This window comes from Lepisma saccharinum, chromosome 3, assembly GCF_977018435.1.
Source record: "Lepisma saccharinum chromosome 3, izLepSacc3.1, whole genome shotgun sequence".
NCBI lineage: Eukaryota > Metazoa > Arthropoda > Insecta > Zygentoma > Lepismatidae > Lepisma > Lepisma saccharinum.
The window spans coordinates 41,042,906-41,067,259 of record NC_139231.1 but is presented as its reverse complement, the minus strand read 5'-3'; the positions used below and the strand labels follow the sequence as shown (position 1 = coordinate 41,067,259).

At 36.5% G+C, this 24,354-nt stretch overlaps 1 protein-coding gene across 1 annotated transcript in view; it reads right to left on the bottom strand.

Annotated features, from left to right (window-relative positions):
* Positions 1-24,354, bottom strand: part of LOC145984988 (fibrillin-2-like) — a 327,365-nt gene that overhangs the window by 23,247 nt on the left and 279,764 nt on the right. The window contains exons 39-47 of the mRNA XM_083118469.1: positions 23,404-23,511; positions 19,977-20,156; positions 16,148-16,257; positions 15,756-15,888; positions 13,641-13,889; positions 8,363-8,566; positions 8,065-8,190; positions 5,474-5,713; positions 3,926-4,101 (exon numbers count right to left, since the gene is read on the bottom strand). Coding sequence (XP_082974595.1) covers positions 3,926-4,101; positions 5,474-5,713; positions 8,065-8,190; positions 8,363-8,566; positions 13,641-13,889; positions 15,756-15,888; positions 16,148-16,257; positions 19,977-20,156; positions 23,404-23,511 — 1,526 coding nt within the window. The remainder of the gene's footprint in view (positions 1-3,925; positions 4,102-5,473; positions 5,714-8,064; positions 8,191-8,362; positions 8,567-13,640; positions 13,890-15,755; positions 15,889-16,147; positions 16,258-19,976; positions 20,157-23,403; positions 23,512-24,354) is intronic.

Here is a 24,354-nt window from a genome sequence, read left to right as displayed (position 1 = left end):
ACATATTCACTAATTACTTCTTCGTCTTTCATTTTTTTCATATTCCACTTCTTTCTCTTGGCCATCTCGTTTCTTTGCACCGCTATCAATTTTTCCCTCATTACTAATTTTACCAGGTAGTGGTCGCTATCACAATTGGGCCCTCTGCAGCTTCTCACGTCAATAACTGATGAGGCATGACGTGCATTAACCAGTATGTGATCAATCTGGCTTATTGTTCCATTAGGTGCCTTCCATGTTCCTAAGTGAATTCTTTTATGTTCGAAACAGGTACTTGTTATGATCATGTTGTTCCTGACAGCAAACTGGCAAAGAAGGTTCCCATTCTCATTGTTTTCTGCATGTAGAGTATGCCACCCTGAAACCCCTTGTTGATTCTTGTCCTTTCCTATCTGAGCATTAAAGTCGCCCAATACGGTTACCATATCGTACTTTTGGATCTTTCCACATGCTTGTTCCAGATTGTCATAGAACTCTTCTTTCTCGTTCTCATCTTTCTCTTCTGTAGGCGCATGTGCATTTATAATTGTTAAGTTTCTAAATCTTCCTCTCAACCGTATTCTACACATCCTTTCATTAATTGCTTCAAATTCCATAAGACTTTTTCTCATCTTTTTGGTTATTATAAAGCCTACACCGAATTGTCCGGTCCTCCTCTCTGGTCCACTATAAAATAATGTGTACCCTGGCTTATCAATTCTTCCTTGTCCCTGCCATCTAATTTCCTGAAGTGCAACCAGATCATACCTAAATTTTAATATCTCGTTTGACACTTCATTCATTTTCCCAGGTCTTAACAAAGTCCTGACATTCCACGTTGCAAGTGATAAATCATTAGTCCGTAAATATCGCCAGGTTCGAATTCCATTACGTCCATCCATCATCCGAGGCTGTTGCATTGGTTTCACAACGGTTTTATTTTTTTCCAGGGTGGGGTTGTCGGCCCCACGCCCAACCCCCAACCTGGAGGACCAGGATTTGTATAGGGTTTTCTCCCCTAGGTTGGCATTAGCGTGCCTTCGGAGTCCTTCCTGCCCCTCAGTTTTCTGTCAGGGTTTCCTTCCCTTAGCCTTTGGGGATCCCTCCTCTTACTGCAAGGCAGCAGTAGCTGAGCTTATTTAGTGGCGGCTCTCCTCGCCACATCGCAGGATTTTCTTCGGAGACTTGCAGCATTTACCGAGATGCAGTTGCCACTCCACATCTCACTGCCTCCTCCAATCCTGCTGCTGCTTGTCCGCGACTGTTTCCAGCTAGCCAACATATCTGCTGGCCATTCCCCTATCCGCAACCTGGGGACGCACCTGGTGGCATGCAGCTCTGCCACTGGGAAGGTAACAGTAGGTCTAAATAGTAGTTTTTTTTAATACTATTGATGGGACAACTGGGACACCCCTTTGAAATGGGACTGTCCTGGTCAAAATGGGATGCATGGTCACACTAGTATTGTATCACTATCTAAAAATTAAATTCATTCATCCTCATCATTGTAACTGACCTAAAAAGATAACAAACCCCAACTCCTTTTTAAAAGTTTTTAAATTTATACCATCGTTTTTAGATAACATGTAGGCAATGGGATGTGAAGAGCTTCCGCATAGCCAAATGGCTATCACCAGGGCTCGGAAGTTCACGAAAAATCATCTTTCTTTCCGAGCCTTGAAAACAATGCTGAACCTGATATCAGTCCGTTTCCCAGAAGTTAGAACTAGAAAACAGTGTTTTTATTTAGCATTTTTCAGCCTGTTTGGCTTTTAGGACATTTTTCAGTGTATTTTGCTGTTTTTATTGCATTCTTCTTCATTTTTGAGGTTTATTTTTCATCTCCCCTGTTGTTTCTTGTAATTTAAATGCATTTGTTAGCAATAATTTATGTATTTAAAGTTCTTGACATGGTCTTTTTAGCAAGTTTGCCATTAATCGAAAATCAATGCACAATATTATTTTTAACTGGAAGTTTGGCAACGGATTAAATAATTAATTGTGGTAGATTATTTTTTCTCCAGCACTTAAAATACTTTTTTGTGAAGCCTACTTTGAGGTTTCTTTGCTGGTCACTATAATCACTTGGGTTTTAGTCACAATACTAACAAATTATAATCTGTTGTGCGTGAAAAACAATTGTATTTTCAGATGCTGACGGACTACTGTATCGTGCAAGGCCCAGTCTGAAAGGAGGTGAATGAGTTACACAGAAAAAAAACCTTGTACAGTAAAAATAAAGAAGAATACATTAGCATTTAATTCCTTTTTATCCCCTTTGCTTCGATAGCAAACCAAACAACGGGTTTCGTCTAATTATGCAAGTACTCTGTTGAAATTTATGAAATAAAAACCAAGCTTTCATTTTAAGAGCGAAAATCAATTTTAGCTCATTTTTTACCATTTTAGGTCATTTTTTAATAATTTCAAGGTCATTCTATAGGTCATTTGTTGAGATTTTTTATATCATCAATTTCCGAGCCCTAGTTACCTTTGATGTGAAACCATCCGAGGTTCGGTTCAATGTTGAACTAGCATCATAAGGACAATTGGGGAGCCACTTGAATGCAACAGTTCCAAACTCTGGTCTCAAAAGCCAGAAAACTGTAGCAATGGAGCTCGATGCACTGATCATGTGTCACCCAGTGTAAAGTTGTTTGGCAGGCCTTCGCCCTCAAAAGGCTGTGGTGTCATGAAGTTTAGTTAATGAGATATGAAATTTTTAGATACTGACACAATACCAATATGAATTTTATCAATATCAATAACTGATACTGTACTGCTCAATGTAAAATGATGCACATGCACCTAGCATTTTGTTGTAGAAAAGAAGCTATGTGCATGAATTTTTCTTCTATATTAATTAGAAAAACAAGAATATGACAATTATAGCAGCATGTTATAAACTCTTCATGTAAGTAATGGACTAGTAAATTTTACCAGAAAAATGATACATCATTATTGACAGTTATGAATGGTAAACTTCATGACTTTACGGCCCTTGTTTGATTCCTCAGTTTTGTTTGGCGGCTTTCACTTCCCCTCAGTATCTTCATCTTTAAGTATCAGTGGGTTGAAGGGATAAATTGTATTTTGGGAAATTAGAGACATGGCCTGACTGAACGTTCGCTTCCGTACCTAGTCGTCGAATCGACGGGTTCCCGATTTTCATCACGTAGTTCCTTTTTCATTCAATAGATGGCAGAGGTTGTATGATCTTTCAAATCTATGATGTGTTTGTTTGTGCTGCTAAGTTTTTCATACCATTTCAAGCGTGTTTTGTTCAGTAATTTCTCATGTAAACAAACCTTCATTTGTTACGTCTTGCAAACATGTTGCATTAGAATGTTGTAGATGATTCTGTGATTGAAAAGTTGCTTTTCGATAGCGATGAAGAGGAAAATGTGGATTTTGGAAGGGGAGATGAACACGGGGGTTCATTTTATGTTAGTGAAATTGAAGAATGTAGTGAAAGTGAGGAAGAGGTGGCTGTGGCAGGAAAAATATAAAAGGTTGAGGAATGGAAATGGAATGCAAAGATGTGTGTGATCAAATTTATTAGGTGAGTTTCTAATTATCTTTCAAGTAAATTGCATATGCGCATACTTATTACTATACTTCAACTTCAATATATAAAATTTTCATGTAAATTGCTTGGATAGTTTAAACAATATTTGACATCTTGTCTTGCTGTGCAACCTTCATGGGAGATAGCCAAATTTAAATGGTATTTCATGGCAAAAAAAATTGGCATTTAAATGGTAAGCGGATGGGTTAATAGAACAGCAACAAAAAACAGTGTCATGGAAAAGTTAGTACATAAGTTCCTCTGTATTAATAGTTGCTATATTTTTAAACACACACACACACACATACACACAGTTCATTTGGCATCATATACTAATGAAGTGTTTTTTAATTTTTTGAAAACTTTCTGATGACTTACTTGGCAACCATACTGGCATTTGGAATCATCAGTGCATTCGTCCGTGTCAGTGCAGAATGTTCCAGTGGGATCCAATTTCAAGCCTCGAGGGCAAATACATCGGAAACTTCCTAAGGTATTTATGCAGGTTCCAGGAGGAGGGCACACACCAGTCTGGTCAACACATTCATTTACATCTGTTGACAAAATATAAATATGTTTTTGATAATATAATACCCTTTCCTATTGCCTATATTATGCCTATTTTACTCTTATTTTATAAATGTAATCTGCACTATCCTCACCTCACAACATCTGTTGGGATTTTAGTGAGGGAAACAATCAGAACCTGAAAGTTAATTCAAGTTCTGAAGGAGTTTGAATAATGAATCCAGGATTTCAGATTTGAATCCCACTAGATTCTGGTTAAGTAATTTTGGATCTGTATAATTAAAATTTGAATGCTCATCTGTAATCTGAAATTAGTGTAACAGTAAATTGAACAACTGACTCTGGATAGGCGTTACCTGTTCAATGCTAGCCCGGAATCGAAACTTTCTCCCTTGTCTCCACAGGCCCACTCCTTCTCTTCACATTCCTTCAGTGTGTTTTTTCTACCATACCATCTTCTAACCAAACCCACAACTAGATCAGATGGTGATACACTAGCAAAATAAGCATGCAAAGTTTTCTATTCAGACATTTAAAAGGAAAATTAGGATTTATAGTCATTCACATAGGCTCCCTTGATAGCCAGGACTGTGGGCTCAACTGTCTTGTCTATGTGGGAACCCTGGCTGCAACAGCAAATCAACTTTGCTTTTGATCTAGCTAATTTGATGGTATAAAATGACTCATAATGTAAAAACTGTGGGAATCATGGAAAAATATAGGAAAAAAAAATCAAGTTTGAAATTTCCCCCCATATCTCCATTAGTTAATGAAATATGAGCTAAAAGCCTAAAATTCTAGTGTGGCAGTGAAAGCTGAACTCGGATTTTTGGGGGACTTTTAGTACATCAAGCTGAGTAATACTCTGAACATCTCTGCAAAAATTCAGCTTCGATTTTTCCCCTGCCATCGGGGGTTAAAATGTCTAATCTTACTGGGCTAATAATGTAGTTCTTGATATCACCTTTTAATCTAAGCTGAAGCTGTAGTAAGGCCATAGAATATTACAAATTTTATATTACTATATGGTTAGTGTATCCTATTTCATTATTTTTTTTATATATTTAGTAGTCCTTGTAACTTACTCCTTTTTTATACACAGAGACACACAAATCAGTAAATGAAATGGGATACAGCAGCATAAAGAACAGTGAGTTCTGGAGAAAAGTGTTTGTGCTGACAGGAAAGACAATCCTGAAAATGAACTTCTCCATCCTTGAATAACAGTGTTTACAACTATGCACATTTCTTGTTATCTCCAATCATTGTTACTGAGATGGTGGATGCCTTGTTGTATTCAGATAAACTAGTATATTAAAAAAAATTGAGCGTTTCAGTGCTTGTTCAGTTCAAAACTCAACATCCACAAATTAAAAATGCATTTTCTAACTAACTCACCCATGCAGTGATCTCCGACTTGAGTGTAGCCTTTGGGGCATGTGCATGTGTAACTGCCCTGGGTGTTAACACACTCATGCGTGCACACATGGCGGCCGGTGGCACATTCATCCAGATCCCTGCAGCTAACTCCATCTGGGTTTAAGATGTAGCCCTGAGGGCATGAACAGATGTAACTGCCATCTGTATTTTGACAGGAGAACTTGCAATGAGATGGCGTTTTATCACACTCATTCACATCTGGAAAAAAATGGAAATTAATTTACATTACAGGTAGCTAATAAACCACTAACTTGACCTCACAAGTAAAACTACATTACAGTATGATTATACTGATTTTGGATGGGCAGATAGGAAATATTCTCCTCAAAGGATGTAACCAGGTGACTGCAAAGCGTTTTGCTTTGAAAGAGTTTCTATTTATTTATACATTTATTTTATAAAACTAGGGCATGTTTTTTGTCCAAGAAATAACAACATGCCAGATTTTTTGCACTAAGTTAAGGCAATTTATAGAAATATCAGACTGGTAAAATTACCAGCTGACGGAAGCAGAAACCAGCTCGCCTGGCTGGTTGCAAGCAACTTCATATTATTGAAAATACATGCAAAACTGTGAGGAAATTTTGAATCTCACTCAAACATTTCTAAACTTTATTGCAATAATAACAGTCTCTTTATTAGGCAAGAGTTTATACAGAATTTTTCATGAGAGGGGTGTTAACTTATATGTAATTTATATCATAAATTAGCATTAGAGTTAAACATTCTAATAACCATTTTAATTTGAATAAGACAGATGTTTTAAGGTAGGAGATCATTATGAAAATTGACTGTACATCTGAGTTACAATCAAGACAGGAATTTTTTGTCATTGTCCATGTTTGCACAATGTTCATATTATGAACTTTAATTTACATATGAGCATAATGTAAAGACTTGGTATAACTTTTAATATATTCTCGACATTTTGATGCTTCAAATATGCATCATCATTTTGACGAGAGGCATTGGCTGTACATTTGGACATTTACATGGGGTGTAAAGCATTAAAATGTAAAGAATTTATTATAGTTATACCACAGAATTAACATTAAGTTTACAGGGTACCTGGGCTAAAAGTTATACAGGGTAACTTACCAAGTTTTGATGGAGGTCAATGAAGTTCAATGTAGGGACCTTTTGTAGCTAGACAGATGTCAAAACGATACTCGAACTATCTCATATTTTCCAGAATCCGAGGCATTACGAGAACACTTCTTCAACAATATACTCTTTCAAATGGTCCAAACTGCACACAGTTTTTAATGAAGCCCCATGTAAAAAAAGATCCAATGGAGTCAAATCAGAGATCTAAGTGACCAGGCAGTTGGGCCTCCTTTTCCAATCCAACAATCAGGAAAACTGTTGGTTGGAAACTTGAAAGAGTGGTGGAGCACCATATTGCTGAAACGTAAAGTCTGGTGAAATCTGTGAACAAGCAAAGTTCTGCGGCATATCAAGATGAGCATGTCCTGTCACTGCAGACTCACTGAAAAAAATGGACCAATGTGAATTTTTGTTAATTCTTAACCAGACAATGACTTTTGGTGTATCCCTTCCATGTTCGATCACTTGGTGAGGATTCTCAGGCCACCACATGTGGCAATTGTGTCTGCTAACTTTCCCATATGGGTGAAAGCTTTCTTCATTGCTCACATCATCAGCTCAAGATAATTGTGACTGTCATTGATATGCCTCAATATCTCAAGAGCAAAATCAGCTCTGATGGAATGATCAGCTGGCTAAATCTGGTCAAGAAGTTAATTTTATATACACACAAACAAAGACGTTTGTTCACAATGTTGTGAACTGTTTAACGAGGAATCTGTAATTCATTACCAGGTTGTCTAATTGACTTACGAGGGCTTCTAGAGGATGACTCTGACACACAATCTACAGTCTCATCACTCGCATTATGTTTTTGTGTGTTTCGTAAGTTAGGAAACTAAACTTGCTTTCTCTCTTTGAGCCTTGTCCCACTGAAGAATGGATTTGGATTTGGGAGGATCCACATTCCACTCCCTTCATGTTTGCCACGAGAGAGCAGAGAACAAAACAGAATGCACTGAGCCTTCTTCTGTGTCATCCACATCTCAACCGAGGCTGTTCATGTACTGTTCTTTCCACACATGTGTGACTGCTGGTGACATACCTGCACCAGTGACCTCATAAGTGTGACAACAATTCTTGGAGATATTCTATCATTATGATTTGTTATTTTTGGATACCTTTAGATTACACACACTGTATATGTTAATTAAAGTTCATAATATCACCGGAATAATATACTGAAATGAAGCACTCACGTATCAACAAAAATTGTTTTTATGATGGTGGCCACAGAAGTTAACAGAACATCACAAAAAACAGTTTTGTGGGTAAGTGAGCACTTCGTTTCATTATATTAATTTGCTATCACATCTTTCTTTTCCCAAAGCATGAATCGCCATAATAATTGAGTTTACTTTTTTTAATTTTTCTAAAAATTGTCATTTTTATGGGCATAATTGATATAGCTAATAAACAAAGAGATGAAAATAAAAACTTACCTACGCAACGAGTACCACTATGATCTGGAGCATACCCTTTGTTGCAGATGCATCTATAAGATCCTAATGTATTTATGCAGCGGCCATTTCGACAAAGGTCAGGTATAGTGTGACATTCATCAATATCTAAAAAAAGCAAGACATGAATTTTACGAAGGAGTGTCTAACATCATTTCCCTAAAAAATGGTTACTACAAAATTCAGCAACATATCCATTGTACAAAATAACTCTTTCTCATGGCATAGCTTACTTCATATTACATGCAATTACACTAAATAAACACACAAATCCACTTACCATGGCCTTCGACTGAGTATCCTGATTCTAGGCACAGGTCCTTGTACTCGTCTGACCCTGACACAGGGCATATCTCACACAGTGGTCCCCAGGCAGCCCCCATGGTGCAGCAGCAATCTGCTTTCGTCACCTGCATCAAACCATCCGTGTGTGTTGTACAAGCTCCCCCGATCAGCTGACGGAAGCAGAAACCAGCTCGCCTGTCTGGATGCAAGCAACTTCATATTATTGAAAATACATGCAAAACTGTGAGAAAATTTTGAATCTCACTCAAACATTTCTAAACTTTATTTCAATAATAACAGTCTCTTTATTAGGCAAGAGTTTATCCAGAATTTTTCATGAGAGGGGTGTTAACTCTATTTTCAGGGTGTGTAATAGAGCACTGCAGAGAGAGGATTTTGCTCGAGTGTCAAATAGTTTGCATAGATGATGCTAGATAGCATATAGAATTAAAAGCTCTTCACTTGCCATGATATCATGAGTGAATAATGCTAAACCAGTCAAAACAAATGGCATACACTCAAAGCCAGGTAGTACACATATAACTGCCATTTGTCTGTAAGACTGTAAGATGCAGTAAAATTGAAACTTAAGTGAACATAGTCATTACCTTCATGTTAAAATGTATTCTAGTCTATTGTACCAATACACAGTGATATATTAAAATGAAATATACCAGGTGGCGCAAAAGTCAGTTTACCCATACATAGGGTGACCAGACGTCCTCTTTTATCCTGACATGTCCTCCTTTTTAGGTGTCTGTCCGGCATCCGGGCAGATTTTTTAAGAATCGGTAAATGTCCTCCTTTTTTTGGAAAAATGCTTCCACCCATAACAATCAACCAGGTGTTATTTTACATGTAAAGTACATCACTTGAGGCATGATAAGTAGTCTAGCAATGCTCACTGAGCACCTTGGAGCTCAACCACTATCATTTTGTCCAAATGAGCCTTCAACGCGTCCCAGACTGCAGTTCCTTTTCGAGTCCATACGCAACACAGTAATGGGTAATGAGAAATTTGATTATGAAGTAATATTTACATTTATGAAATACCAAAGTGCCAGACTCCATGGCAGAGTGGTTAGCACACAGCATTAAGATGCAAAAGGTCTCTGGTTCGAATCCCAGAACTGGAAAACAGTGTCGGATCCAGAAGTTACAGTTGATAGGAGCGAATTTCAGTTGGGTATATCACCCCACAGAAAATCAATTCCAACCTACAGTTGCAGTAGTCTATACAAAGGAGAAGAAGTACTATAAACAGGAACAATATTGTTTTGGAAAAATAGGGTACCAGGGCTGGAATAGATTGTTGTTGTATGTTGGAAGAAGCACATTTTATATATTATGAAATTAATGGTGATGGCAAATGTGCAGGAATTTTTTTCAGTGTTCTCTTTTTTATGTCTGTATCCTCCTTTTTCACAATGCCCTGTCCTCCTTTTTGAATGTATGTGTCTGGTCACCCTACCCAGACACAAATTCAAGTATACATACAAAATACAAGTAGATACACAAAATTCCAGTTTCAGTGGTTTTGTTCAAAGTGTCCTCCATTGTTTGCAATACATTGTGTGCAACAATCAACAACAGAATTACAAATACGATGCAGTAAACTTGTATCATTGTTGATGACATGAACGCATTGATAATTGAGTCTTTCAGTGTATCCAAATCTGCGAGAATGATGAGTATACCATATCCTTAACACATTGGGGTCTCACGATGAGCATAGCCTGCAGTGCACTTAAAGTCAATGTGGACGAACGACGGGCATAGCCCATCCTGCAGTATGCAATCACTTTGCCGATTGAACTACGGGCTATGTTTGTACTTCGTATCATGTGCGTGTTCATTCAAGCCAATCTGTTGAAATTCCGACTGCTAGGTGACTATTTTTATCTCGCACCTGCGACTGTTTGTTGTCGGGTTGATGTACGTTGAATTGTTTAGAATGGCATCGTTAGATCCACACTGCATAGCGAAAATTCTGCATGAGGATTCCACCTCAGAGTTAGAATTTAGCGACGATTTTGATGATGCAGATGAATTTGAAGATTTGGAAGGTACGTTATATTTGTAATAATTAATTGTTGACAATATAAACAGTGTTGCAAACTCTAGTATTTTATGAATGAAGTGAGAAGAGGTAATTTTTTTGGGTCTATTCATCTTGCCTCTTGCTTGATTCTCCTACATGCACTGATGTATTTTTAGTTTTTCCACTTATTATTTTGTATAGTGTATGTCAAATGAATATTTATTGTATTTGTTTATTTTATTTATTTATTTGTTTAATTTTTACAGATGACGCAGAACCAACTGGTAGTTAATTATTGAAATTTCCAGATTACGAACTTAAAATATCTTTATATTAACATTTGTTACAATGTTGTGCTTTTTTTTTCACAAAACATTGCTGAAAAAATATTCAAAAATGTCTGAAAATGAAAAGAAAATTTAACAAATTTTTGTTCATTGAAAAGAGGAAGTTTTGTAGATTCAAGAAATGTGTGGTAAATAAAAACAAATTAAAAATATTTTTTCTATGATTTTTTGAAAACCAACCAAAAACCGCAGTCCAGAGGTAAAAATGCTGTATTATGAGGCCAGTTCCGAATGTGTTAAGCTTAACAATTCCCCACAAAGCAAAATCGAATGGCGTCAAAACACAAGAACGTGCAGGCCAATCAATGATACCACAGCATCCACTCTTCAAATGTGTCATCAAACAACAAACAAGAGACTCAACTGTCGACAAAAGAATAACGAGTGCACTGTTGCCAGTGTCACATGACAATGTTACCAACCGTATACCTAAAAAATATTACTTAGCACAAGAAGCACATACACTATCTTAATACTACACTCCGCAGCAAAAAAAAATCGCCCCCTAGTGTTAAAATCTAATATTTTCTTTCCAGCATTTTTTTTTGTAATTATTTTGACAATTTTACATACTGTACATAATTTTAACATTTCTCTGATATTTTACTTACTCTAACAATGAAGGTAATAATGAAGAAATCAACAAAGAAAGCAGTTAGTTGATTAAATTGTTAAGCTTTATTGCCTTCTGCTATTGTTTAGTTACTTTTGTTTGGTCTGATGTATAGTTCAATTGTTACATTTGTTTAGGGATTGGTTTCATAACCTCGCTGAAAGGTTTCTTGATTAGAAGTCTTCCTTCTTGCTCACACTCTTCACACCTTCTTCTCATTGTTCGTTCCAATACCTTTTTCTCGAATTCACCGCTCCAAATGTCAGCTAATCGGCGGGTAGACAGTCTACGAGAAAGCTTGTCAGTTTTTGCTAGACGTTTCAATTTTCCTTCATCCCTGTGTGCTGTAACTCGTTTCCTTCCACTGCCTTTTCTAAGGTCTGTACTTCCAGTCTCTGTATTCCACCGAACAATATTTGTGACAGTTTTTGGATGAATATAAAGTCTTTGTGCAATTTCTTTCTTGGACTAAGATCTGTAACACCCTGCTTTCTACCCATTTCGATTTACTGTACTTTATGTGAGCAAGAAGGAAGACTTCTGATCAAGAAACCTTTCAGCAAGGTTATGAAACCAATCCCTAAACAAATGTAACAGTTGAACTATACATCAGACCAAACAAAGGTAACAACAATAGTGGAAGGCAAAAAAGGCCATAAAGCATAACAATTTAATTAACTAACCGCTTTGATTGTTGATTTCTTCATTATTACCTTCATTGTTAGAGTAAGTTATCAGAAAATGTTAAAATTACGTTCAGTATGTACAATTGTCAAAATATTTACAAAAAAAATAAAACATACTGCTTGAAAGAAAGTATTAGATTTTATCACTAGGGGGAGATTCTTTTTTTGCCGCGGAGTGTATTATCAATGTGCTTTTTGGGTAAACTGACTTTTGCACCACCCTGTATGATTGTAGGCTGAAAGTACCTAGGTGGATATTTCATATGTATAATTCTATAGTTATTGTCACATTAAAATGTTCGATTGTATGTTATTACTGTTTATTTCACATAATATGATTATCCTTTCCATAGTTTTCTTCCATGCATGGATGATTTTATGTTGACAGTGTTGCTTATTAGGCTCTGTAAAAGTAACGTTTCCACCCTCTAATAGGGTCTTCTTCAGATGAAGATTCACAATAAATTAGAGGGTGGAAACATTATGTTTTTACTGAATATTTTTTATACAATAAATTTTGCCTTGTCAGCATTTTATGCTTTATTAACATGAAAACAAGGCTTAACAGTGTTACCAGCTTCAACATTGCGCATGGTGATAACACCTGCCAATCATTCCATTACAAATACAGTATGCTCCAGCATGCACACTTGAAGGTGAGGAGCTTGAACGATTATGAGCACGCGAGAGGTCAAATGTGGGACTCTATAGTGTGTAAAGGTAAATTTAGGGTCACATTGGGTTTGATTGATTGATTCGCTATATATTACTTTGGTGTTTGTGCCACTTTTGGCTAATTTTCGAAGATGGAGATAAGTGATGATTTGATGAAATTGATGAATGGCCACTCACAAACATCCATGCCCAGGCCAGGATTCGAATCCGGGATGCCTGGCATCGTAGCACAATGTGGCCACATTGGGCTTTTGGGAAAAAATTTAGAGGGGTTTTTGAGGAAAATTTGGATGGGTGTTTGGTGAATGTTGGATGTGTGTGGATAAATCACTGCTGAGGTGAGGTTCAACAATAGGCTGCTCTCATTTTGATTGTTATGCTTTTTGCCTTTTCATTTGTGCATTAACTGAGCAGCCACAGTTCAATTTTTAGAATAGAAAAGTAATGTCCATTGCATCATGCCATGAACAGACATGGAGGTAGGACACCACACCTTTAGCCCTCCACACTAATTAATTAGAGGCTGGGTGAACAACAGAGCAACTTTGTGCTGGTACATATCTGAAAAATTCCCACCTGAGTTCACCAATCCTGGGAATTGATCCTGTCTCTCCCAAGTGGCAGCCAGATGCCCTATCAGCTGGATCACTGAGGCTCATTACAGTAAAGATTCAACAAAATTCAATATTTGCAACCCAACCATAAGTTTCTCTGACAATTTTAAGATTACTGTACTCTGTATGCAAGCACCTTGCATTCATGATAGGTCACAAATCTCTTTAATCTGTAACTGAATGCAAGATTTGAGGAGATTGCCAAACATCTATCAAACTGGTGCTTCTTAATATAACATTAAATTTCATATATCTGATTCAATTCTATAAGAACATCCTTCATAATACAGACATTACCTATGCATTGTTTTCCATCTCCACTAACTTCAAAGCCATCATAGCAGTCACAGCGGTAACTTCCTCTGGTATTCACACAGTGTCCATTCCTGCAAATGTTTGGATTCACAGCACACTCGTTGACGTCTCTGCAATCGTCTGAGATTCCTACCTGCTGGTAGCCTTCCGGGCAGATGCACATGAACGTACCTATCAGGTTCTTACACATGTGCTTGCAATTGTTTGCTGGCGTCACACACTCGTCCACATCTGCAAAAGAAAGCAATTTCAAAATATTCAGTGTTTATAATTTTAAAATCTGAAGTGATAGTACGGAACTGTACAGGATGTGTGTAAAGTCTCTTATCTATTTGACAAATGTTGCCTTGGTGGCCGAGCATGTAGAGGTTGGACTCTCAATCCCACCATCAATGGTCTGAGGTTTAAGTCCTGGCATGGGTATGAGTGTTTCTTTGCGAGTCTCCCTTCATCAAATCACTATTCATCCTCATCAGGATTAACCAAATGTAAAAGGAAAGTAGCACTAAATAAGAAAAATATGAAATATGAACATGACAAAAGTGTGGAAAATGCATATTAATAGATAAACCTTTGAACCACCACACCTTTATAGAATGCCACTTGTTGTCCATAACACGTCAAGCCAATACTCAAGTTTCAAGCATGTTCAGTGCAACTGATCATCACAAATTATGGAAAATGCACCCTGAATCCCTGTTATAAGGTCGTTGATGTTCCATACTTTGTATGACACATGGCATCGTTTGACATAACCTCTTATTATGCCAAGAGGGCATATTTTGTAACATTTATTATTTTTATTAGCATGACATTATACCCTTTTTCTTTACTGTAAAAGAATATATTTAGTGAGTAAATGCACAGATTTCCAAAATGTATGACATTATACCCTGATATATACTGAACAAAACAAGGTTACATTTGTGACTCTACCATTTTTAGTTTCTGAGATACAAAACTATTTGAAGCAGTATACAATTTCAAATTTAATGCTGAGACAGCTTGGGGATTGATGCTTTACTGCAGAATCAGGCCCAGCTTACACGAGCGTTTAAAGGATGGCAAAGGGATTAGGAATATGAACATTCTCTTCCAATCCACCAGTCAGGGAATGATTAATGTACAAACTCATGCATGTACAGTCCCCAGTAAGTGTGCATCTTTCTGCTAAATGGTAGGACAACCAAAAGTCTTGCAACTGTTGTACTACAATTCTGCCAAGGGATTGATAGTTTAATCTGATGTTTTTGGTCAACAACTACCCTCTTTATCCAGCACTCATCCTGCTCCTATAAAATTTCTTATGCCACTGGTGAATATACTGTAGGTTTTCTATACTTTGTTGTATAGCTTCACAACATCTGAAGCCAATTTGGTTTCAGTAAACTAAGAGATATATTAATTCTTGTTGGTGTACCCATTTCTAAAATAAATGAATTACATCGTTGAGATTACATGAAACACCAAAAGGTAATTTGAGTGTAAGCTTGGACACTTACTTAGCATTCTGCTAAAAACAAACAAACAAAAGAAAAATCAATTGATCATAAACATTGTGCTCTCTATGTTGAAAAAACTGATAAAAGACTTTATGAACATCCTATATATGGAAGATGCACAGTGTCACATGTATAAACTATGTTTTGAACTGTACTAGCTACATGAAATAACTTACAACACACAGAAGATATGTAATAACTTACTGAAAAGTTATACGAAAATTAGGCCTCAACCTGGAATCGAACCTGCACCTTTGGCATTCTGTCCCAATGCTCTACCATTGAGCTATCAAGCCAACCTCTGGCATCCCAACAATTGAGATCTCTTGAGATGCAAGGTCAGTGGCTGGCTTGTAGTTCAGTGGTAGAGCGCTGGCATGGAATGCCAAACATGCAGGTTTGATCCCTCGTTGAGCCACAATTTTCACATAACTTTTCAGAAAGATATTATTATTCTGAATTTGTTTTCATAAGATATTAAATACACAATTTCTCCTCTTAGCTGTAGACCAGAGTAAAAAATAATGTAAGGATGAATTAAACCAAAATAAAATGAAGCAACCAAATCTAAATTAAGAGAAAATCAACAACTTGCCTTGACAGTGCCTACCATCAGGGGCTAGTGCATACCCGTAAGGGCAAATGCACCGGAAAGACCCAGGGACATTGTGGCAGCGGAATGCACATTGATTCCCCATTTCCTGGCATTCGTTAACATCTTCACAGATCTATAATGTAAGCATTCACATTCAAAATAAAAATAAATAAACCATAATGAAATGCATAAAATAACATAAAAAACAAAACTTCAACTGTAATTTTGGTAAAGAATATACTGTATTTGGAACTATTCCAGGAAAAATCATGTGTGATAAATGAACAAATTTATAATTTGTTGAACACATGCATGTACTTAGAACTTTATGGACTACATATCACATTGCAAACATCTTATGTGTATGTTACATTTCAAATTCTCTCTCCTACCTGCATAGGTCCTGGTGCATAACCTTCATTGCAAGCGCATTCAAAGCTCCCTACAACGTTAGAGCATGTTCCATTTCCACAAACACTTCCTGCAACACATTCATTGTCATCTGCAATAAATAAAAATGTTTGTCATGATTTGGCCTTTTTTAAATTATTTTTTTAAAAAAAATTACTATTATACTTGTTTAATTTTGGCTGAATCATAGATTCTGCCAGTCATTCTTTAATTCTTATAGATACATTTAAAAGAGTCCCTTATTAAAGCTAGAAAACAGCAAGGATGGGAAATGATGCACTAACGATGTATCACCTGCTTAGCAGGCCTTGGCTCTCAATGGATTGTTGCACCACGATTCGAGTTCAGTAGAAATTTATTGCATCATCATGACTCTTTCTTAATCATATCAGCCATAACTGTATTATTAAAATAAAATAAAATCTCACCAAATACAGGGTATTTGGATTCAGACTGATACATTTTAAATTGTTGCCACAATTCACTAAGCATTGTGTGTTGGATGAGTACGACGGACTGTGAGATTTTTCTTAGAAATGCTTGATACATGGATGAATTTCATGGCAGCTACAGTGCAATTACCTAGTCAAAAGGGCATCTGCTTAAGAGGGAGCATAAGCAAGTCACGTGGTGTTATTCTGAGATGAATTCTGTAGTGCAAGTGCAGTGGTGACTTTTGTTGTGTGTCTAGGAAGAACACTCCATCACATGAGACCATCAAGGTATGGAAGAAACAGTTTCTGTCCATGAGAAGTGCATTTACCATTGGCCTCTTTTTCTGCTAGGAACTGACGATCACAGGAAATTTGTATCTGCATGTGCTTCAATAATTTGCAGTGATTTTCCAATTTGATGATGCTCATCCACATTGCAGCTTTCAAGTGAGACATTACCTGGACACAAGAATCGAACCCATGTCCTCCTCATATGGGAGTATGTCAAGGATAAGGTTTATACTGACATCAATCCATGGCCTCCAAGAACTTTGTGTGTGCATAGAGGATAAAGTTGCTTCTGTTATATCCCAGATTTTTGAGAACACTGAAAGGAGTCTGATCAACAAAAGAGGCACATGTGGACCTGTATTGATTTTATGAATTTTTATATACAGACTTACTGTAGAAACTTTTTTTTATCTATAAAAACTTGGTGAGCTTGTCTTTAAATTACAGATCTTAGTTTCATTGTATTTCTTTATTTACTTTTCTTATAGCTATTCAAAAATGTAGCAGACATGCATCATTAATTCAACAAGAACTTAGTTTTCATTTCCACAATGAAAGACTATTGTTGACTCACCAGTGTATTATTATTTTAGCTATCTAGACATTTTCCATCTCCTTAAGTTAATTTGATTTTGATTTCATTTGATTTATTTTACTTTGCTTCTTGTGCCACTTTTGGCTAATTTGCGAAGATGGGGATGAGTGATGATATGATATGTGTACTTCCTCCTCTTCATATCAAATTAGGGCTGATTAAACAATTTGTGAAGGCACTTAACAAGGAAGGACAATGTTTCTAGTTCATATGCAACAAATTTCCATCCCTGTCGTACGGCAAAGTGAAAGAAGGTGTTTTTGTTGGACCAGACATTAGGAAATTAATGAATGATAAAGACTTCGAGGAAACAATGACTGTAGCTGAAAGAGATGCTTGGATAGCATTTAAAAGTGTAGTGTTGAACTTCTTGGGGAACCACAAAAGTCCTGATTACAGAGAAGTTGTTGAGAATATGTTACTTAAATTTCAAGAGCTGGGTTGCAACATGAATCTCAAATTACATTTTTTGCATTCACACCTTGATAACTTTCCACAAAATCTCAGTGAATTAAGTGAGGAACAAGGTGAACGGTTCCATCAAGACATGAGGGATATGTAGAAAAGGTATCAAGGACATTGGATGCATGATGGCTGACTACTGTTGGGCATTGTACAGAGAAATGCCAGAAGAAAATCACAAGAAAGTTAGGAAAGCTTACAGAAGAAAGCGTGCTAAACAGAACTGAAAAATATGTATTGTGTAATGATTTTCTTGTGTTTATATTATATACTGCTATATGTCGTTTTCTATATTATATGGGTCCTTTGTGTCTGTCTATATTCATTTTAAAATAAACATGTTGATGTGTTTAGTGTGATAAGCTACTTATTCTGATTGAAGAAAAGAAAAATTATAATAAAACAGTATGCAATATTGGACAAAGCCCACATTTTGAAATTTGATTTGTAAGAAGCCTTGCGTGATAGAGAAAAACAAATTTCATATTCGTGATCAGCATGGCACAAATAATAAAGTTCACCTATTAAACAAAAAACAACATTAAATTGAATTTAATTTGCGGCCCTGTGTAATCAGTTGTGGTCCCTCCATGGAACAGAGGGAACAGGCTCTTTCCTTCTACTTCTCACCCTTTTTATCTATTTAAACTATCTATAATAACATAATAAGAACACTTCCTTCTTCCGAAATCAACATGCCGAAGAAAAACTTTCACCGTGACTGGACGTTTGTTTACTTCACCTACCCTCGTCGTCCCACCCTCTGCTGTCTAGACGCTGAGTATTTCCGACCACGTGTGTAGGTAAACGATCCTCATGGTCCCACCTCCCACCACGGATGGAAGCTGAACTCTCTAGCTGTTCCCTACAAGACACATAGCGAATTCGTTCTCCTTGAATTTTTGCTATGTGCTAAAGTTTAATTGCATCGTAGTGATAGTTTTGAGTGTAGTAAGTCTATAGTTTTCTAATTTCCTTGCAAAATTGCATCTGCCAGTCATAACGAACTGGAAAAATCTTCTACAGTCTAAGCGTCTCCTAAATGCCTTGGCTAAACACTGCGAAATAGCTTCCGAGGGAACAGCTCACATCTACCTGTTCCACCAGCAAGACAAGCGCAGCGCAGGACAAGAAAGTGAATGTTGCGAGCGTAGGGTAGTGAATGTTGTATGATCGACTGGCCGAAAGACGAAAGCTTTTAGTTCATTGAACTTTACAGAAAAGACAGCAAACCAACACCTATCCTAACCTAATTAGAAACTAAAACGAAATCATACACAAGGCATTTTCAAATAAGTTACTACAACTCTGTAAAATGATTAACTGGATACTCTTCCAGTGGCAAATTATTGTTGTCCTTGATTGTTCCCGAGTTTGGAACAGTTTGGGTTTTGTCACAATTTCTACAAATCTAGCAGACGTCATGAAAAAACTCGGCCATCTGATTGCCATTATTGCATTGAGGATGTTTGAAATACAAAGCTCAACTCTACCAAAAAAAAAAAAAAAAGTCAACTTAATCTACAAATAGAGAGATGAAACAGGTTTCGACAAAACATTGTTTTTCTATGATCACTCATAAATTGCCTTTATTAATTTTTCCTTTGTTGTGCATGAACAATTTTGTTTTTAATGTTTTCTTTACATTATATCATATTTGCTTTAACATTGGTAGTGTCACAATTTTAACATGCTGCATGTATGTCACTTCTGACAATTTGTAACATATGTTTCGTATGTTTATTTGGTTCATTTCAACAAGGGTTGAATTTTACTTGGTCTACTGTATTATATTATGACAGGTAAGGGAGGGGAGGGGGCAAGTGCAGGTCACCCGATTTAGCACCCCACGTCACTGATAATAATAATAATAATACACATAACTCTTCTGTTCACAGGAAGATGAAAATGAACAGTTGTCAACATAAACTATGAAAAACGTGAGTTTGAATTCTTAAAACAGGCACATTTTTTATTTAGTATCTTAATTCATAGCTATTACTCATTTGGATCTGTTGGTATACATACCTATGCACTTCTTCCCAGAACCATCGAGGACATACCCTGTGGGGCACTCACAACGAAATGAACCATCTGTATTGACACAGTCTCCACCTTCACATATCTCTGGCATCGTTTCACACTCGTTCAAATCCTCTCCTGTTCCACCCCTACCAGGACCTCCAGGACAGAGCTTCTCAAATTCTGCTAAAATAATAACAATAAATGTTCAATCCAAATAGTTTGATACCAAAACTGATTTGCACACAAGAAAGAGTCTGCAATGCACCTGTTTGTAAAAATGCTAGGATGGAGTTGAATAAATGGATGTAGTGTATACACCAATAAAGGCACATCAGTATATTCTATTACTGGCTATAAACAAATCCAATATTTCTACACATAGCCAGTAATTGAACACACAGTTCTGCCATTGTGGTGTTATTTTTATGAATATTTAACTACAAGTCTAGTACAAAGGTTTCATAAGAGAGTAAATTTCACATCAGTATTTTATCAGTAACAGTAAAAATATTCATGTCTGCATTAGTCGCTACCACTGAGGCAAGTGTGCATGCACTAACTGGATGAATCCAGCAACAAATAGGAATGAGGGCTGTAATATATGTGGACTGAACAGTGCCTTCAGACAGAGGGAACTGGCACCACTATTAACGGTAATATAGCCGACAGTGAACGGTCCTTGTAACCAAGATTGTTGCTTGTAACTTCTTGAGTTCTTGTTATACTTCGTGTTGTACAATAAAGTACATTGTTAAGTTAATGTTAGTCTTTATCATAATAGTAAGACAATGAGACAAGGGCTACAAGTGGAATGGATATGGGAATTGGGTTCTGTGAAAATGGTTTGCATCTGAAACAAAGTTTGCCCATTTTATGCACAGGTAGGCTAATCGGACTGGAGCTACAGTTTAAAATAGGATCTGAACTAGTGTGTAATGAGCCTCCATTGGGGATTGAATGCGGGACCTCTTAATGACAAGGCAGCAATTTGAGACTATGCCATCAGATAGGTTCCTGTTCCTGAAACAACATTTAAGTTTCACACAGTAATGTCGCTGGCAAAATATAGTTAGAGGGGATGTTACAATTTGTAATATCCATAGCCATAACAAATTCCAAACCCAACATAACAAGCAATAATAAACAAAGCAACCACACAAACGAATTACTGACCTAAAAAACACAACATTGTTTACACATGTCTCTTATCTGCTTTTACTTTTGCATATTGTTTTGTCTTCTGGAGCTAATCTTGTCTTTTATGGTTGGAGGGCATAAATTAAAGCAAGTTGTTTCCAACGACAATTTTTTGCAAATTACTATTTGTTTTTAAATATTTTAAAAAGGACGGTATCATTTTTTAAAAATAATTGACCAATGTGACATTGTTTGCAGATACTGGTATGAAAGTTATTAATACTAATAACTAGAGACATGCATATTTAGTTTTTGATGAAAACACAAAATGTGAAGTAACACATTGTAATGTTAATTTTTCATAGTTCTGAAAGGTGTAAGGTGCAATTTCCTACCCTGTTTTGTCACGAAATGAACTGCAAAGTGCGAAACAAACTCTTGTACACGAAATTTAGAGTTTACTTCCTGACGCAACACTTTCTAAAGTTTGAATTATCCTGCGAGTTATGAAATTCATGGAAACTTGATTAATTCTGTTGTAAATATTTGAGAAGCAAAAATGGACCTCTTTGTACAGGAATAAATTTAATTCTCTGGTAACTACAAAAATGTGCATTAGAAGGGAGACGTTTAGTTTGTGTAATAAATACAGCTTTTAAATCAAATTTAGGATTATTTTCATAATTTTAAAACCAGAATGTCATTTTATATATCGCTTGATCTGATTTTTCACCACTATACGAGGTGTGGCTAGAAAAAAAACGGACTTTTGCTACAAAATCTTTTATTGGTAATTTTGTACAATACGAACATTATCTCCTTCAAAGTACACCCCTGAACTATCGATACACCGCTCCATATGAATCTTCCATTTCTGGAAGCAGTGCTGGAAATCATTTTCTGAAACCATGTTCATGACTTCCGTCGCTTTTGTTTTCACAGGTTCTACAGTCGTAAATCTGTTTTTTTTCAGTGCTGATATGACCTTTGGGAATAAGAAAAAATCGCACGGAGTGATACCCGGTGGATAGGGTGGATGTTCTAACACTGGGATCCCATGCTTGGCCAAAAAAGCCTTGACTGACAATGCCATATGGACAGGAGCATTGTCCTGATGAAGAATCCATGACTTGCTTTTCCACAAATCAGGTCAACATCTTCTTACTTGCTCACGAAGGGTCGTCAGCACCTTAATGTTGGTTGTTTTGCAATAGCTCGAATACTCAAGCGACAATCCTCTCGAATCAATTCACCGACATTTGCAATGTTTGATTCCGTTTTCGACGTGCAAGGCTGTCCAGGCTGCGAGTAGTCCGCAATCACTTCTCGTCCCTCTTTAAACCTTTGAAACGACTCAAACACTTGCGTGCATGATAAACACTCATCTCCGAATACTTCCATCAACAGACCATAAGTTTCTGTGGCAGATTTTCCAAGTTTCATAAGAAACTTCAAATTGATTAGCTGTTCCACTTTCACACTTAACATTTTTCCGACGGAGCACAGATGTACGGTTTACTTCGTCGACAAGCTACAGCTGAACTGAGCGCCGCACACCCTGAGAAATCACACAGTCGATAGGCAGGATATCACGTTATACACTCATGCACCGCTTGACCTTGACGCGCTTGCCATTTGTCAACAGCAACACCAATCCGGTTTTTTTCTAGCCACACCTCGTAACTCCAAAATTTTAATTTCTTTACTGCTTTTGAACACGCTATTGACTGTTTCCATACCAAAATTTTGCTTTTTTATTTACCAAAAAAATTGTGTAATAAATACAGCTTTTAAATCAAATTCAGGATTATGTTCATAATTTTAAAACCAGAATGTCATTTTATATATCGTATGATCCGATTTTTCACCACTACAACTCCGAAATTTTAATTTATTTACTGCTTTTGAACACGCTATTGACTGTTTCCAAACCGAAATTTTGCTTTTTTATTTACCAAAAAATATGTGCTTCACCTCGACTAATAACAAAGATTTTACTCATAAAGTATTAAATGGCAAATATTCCATGAAGAACCTACAGGGTTAAATTCACCCTCTCAGTTCATGTATGGTACAGGTGACTGGATAGGTTTGAAAAAGAATTTGTTTTGTTTTATGAAAGTAAGGTATATGAATTACATTTTTATATTCACTACATTATCAGAAATCATATTGGTAATATGAAACTGATACACCAATATGCTTATATTGACTGTTTCAATAGTGTACTGATTTAATTAATCTGTCTACTCCTATAATGAACCCAAAAATTGCAGAGCAACAAAACATTTACCTGTTCCTTCTCGAGGGCACACTTCGCACCTAATACCCCAGGCTACACCCATAGTGCAGCAACACTCCATTCTGGTTATAGGCTTTGGTCGAGGGAAAGAACAGAATCCTAGAAAATACATGAAAATTTGTCAAATATCCTACATATATAATGATTTATGATTACAAATTGAATTAATTAAAGTTTTAAGTCAACTTTATGGGGGAAAATATATAATGGGCATCCAGACCATGTGCCCTTGACTACAAGGTGACAGAATTACCACCATGGCATCAAGGAAACCGAAATAATTTTGAATACACAAATATGTAAAAATTCCATGTGTCTTTTGCAAAATATTACTTTATTCGCCTATTGATTTTGGTGACACATTCTTTGAATTGGGTCAGTGAATCACTGAAATCCAGAGGCGAATAAAATAATTTTTAGCTAAATATGCACGGAATTATTGTAAAAAGAGAAGTCAACTCTGTTTGGGCTATAGTTTTTAATAATAAAGTCAATATATCACAATAGGCAATTTTCTCTGGTGTAGAAATCCCATGAAAATACCAATGTGAAGTTCTCAGTGGTTCAAAAATATTCAGTTGACAGGTTCATTTGCATGAATATTACTTGCATGGTACTACAGTGTATATTATAATCAGGGACGTCAGAACCAGGGGGGGGACTTGCCCCCACTTATCAACAAGGGGGGGGCAAGATAGTCCCCAGTCGCGTGCTAAAAATGAGGCACTATTTTTTCCAACTTATGTTTCGTTTTGAAAAAAATGGAAAAATATTTTTGCACATGTTAAATGAACGTGGACTCAAGTTTTAGATACCAGTAAGAAGTATGTGACAGAAAAATCTACGTGCAGATAATCACAGCCATGTCTCTGCAAATCAAGCATAAGGTGAAATTATCCCCTAGGAATTCGCAGCTTCGGTTTCCAGTTTTCCTTTGTATCT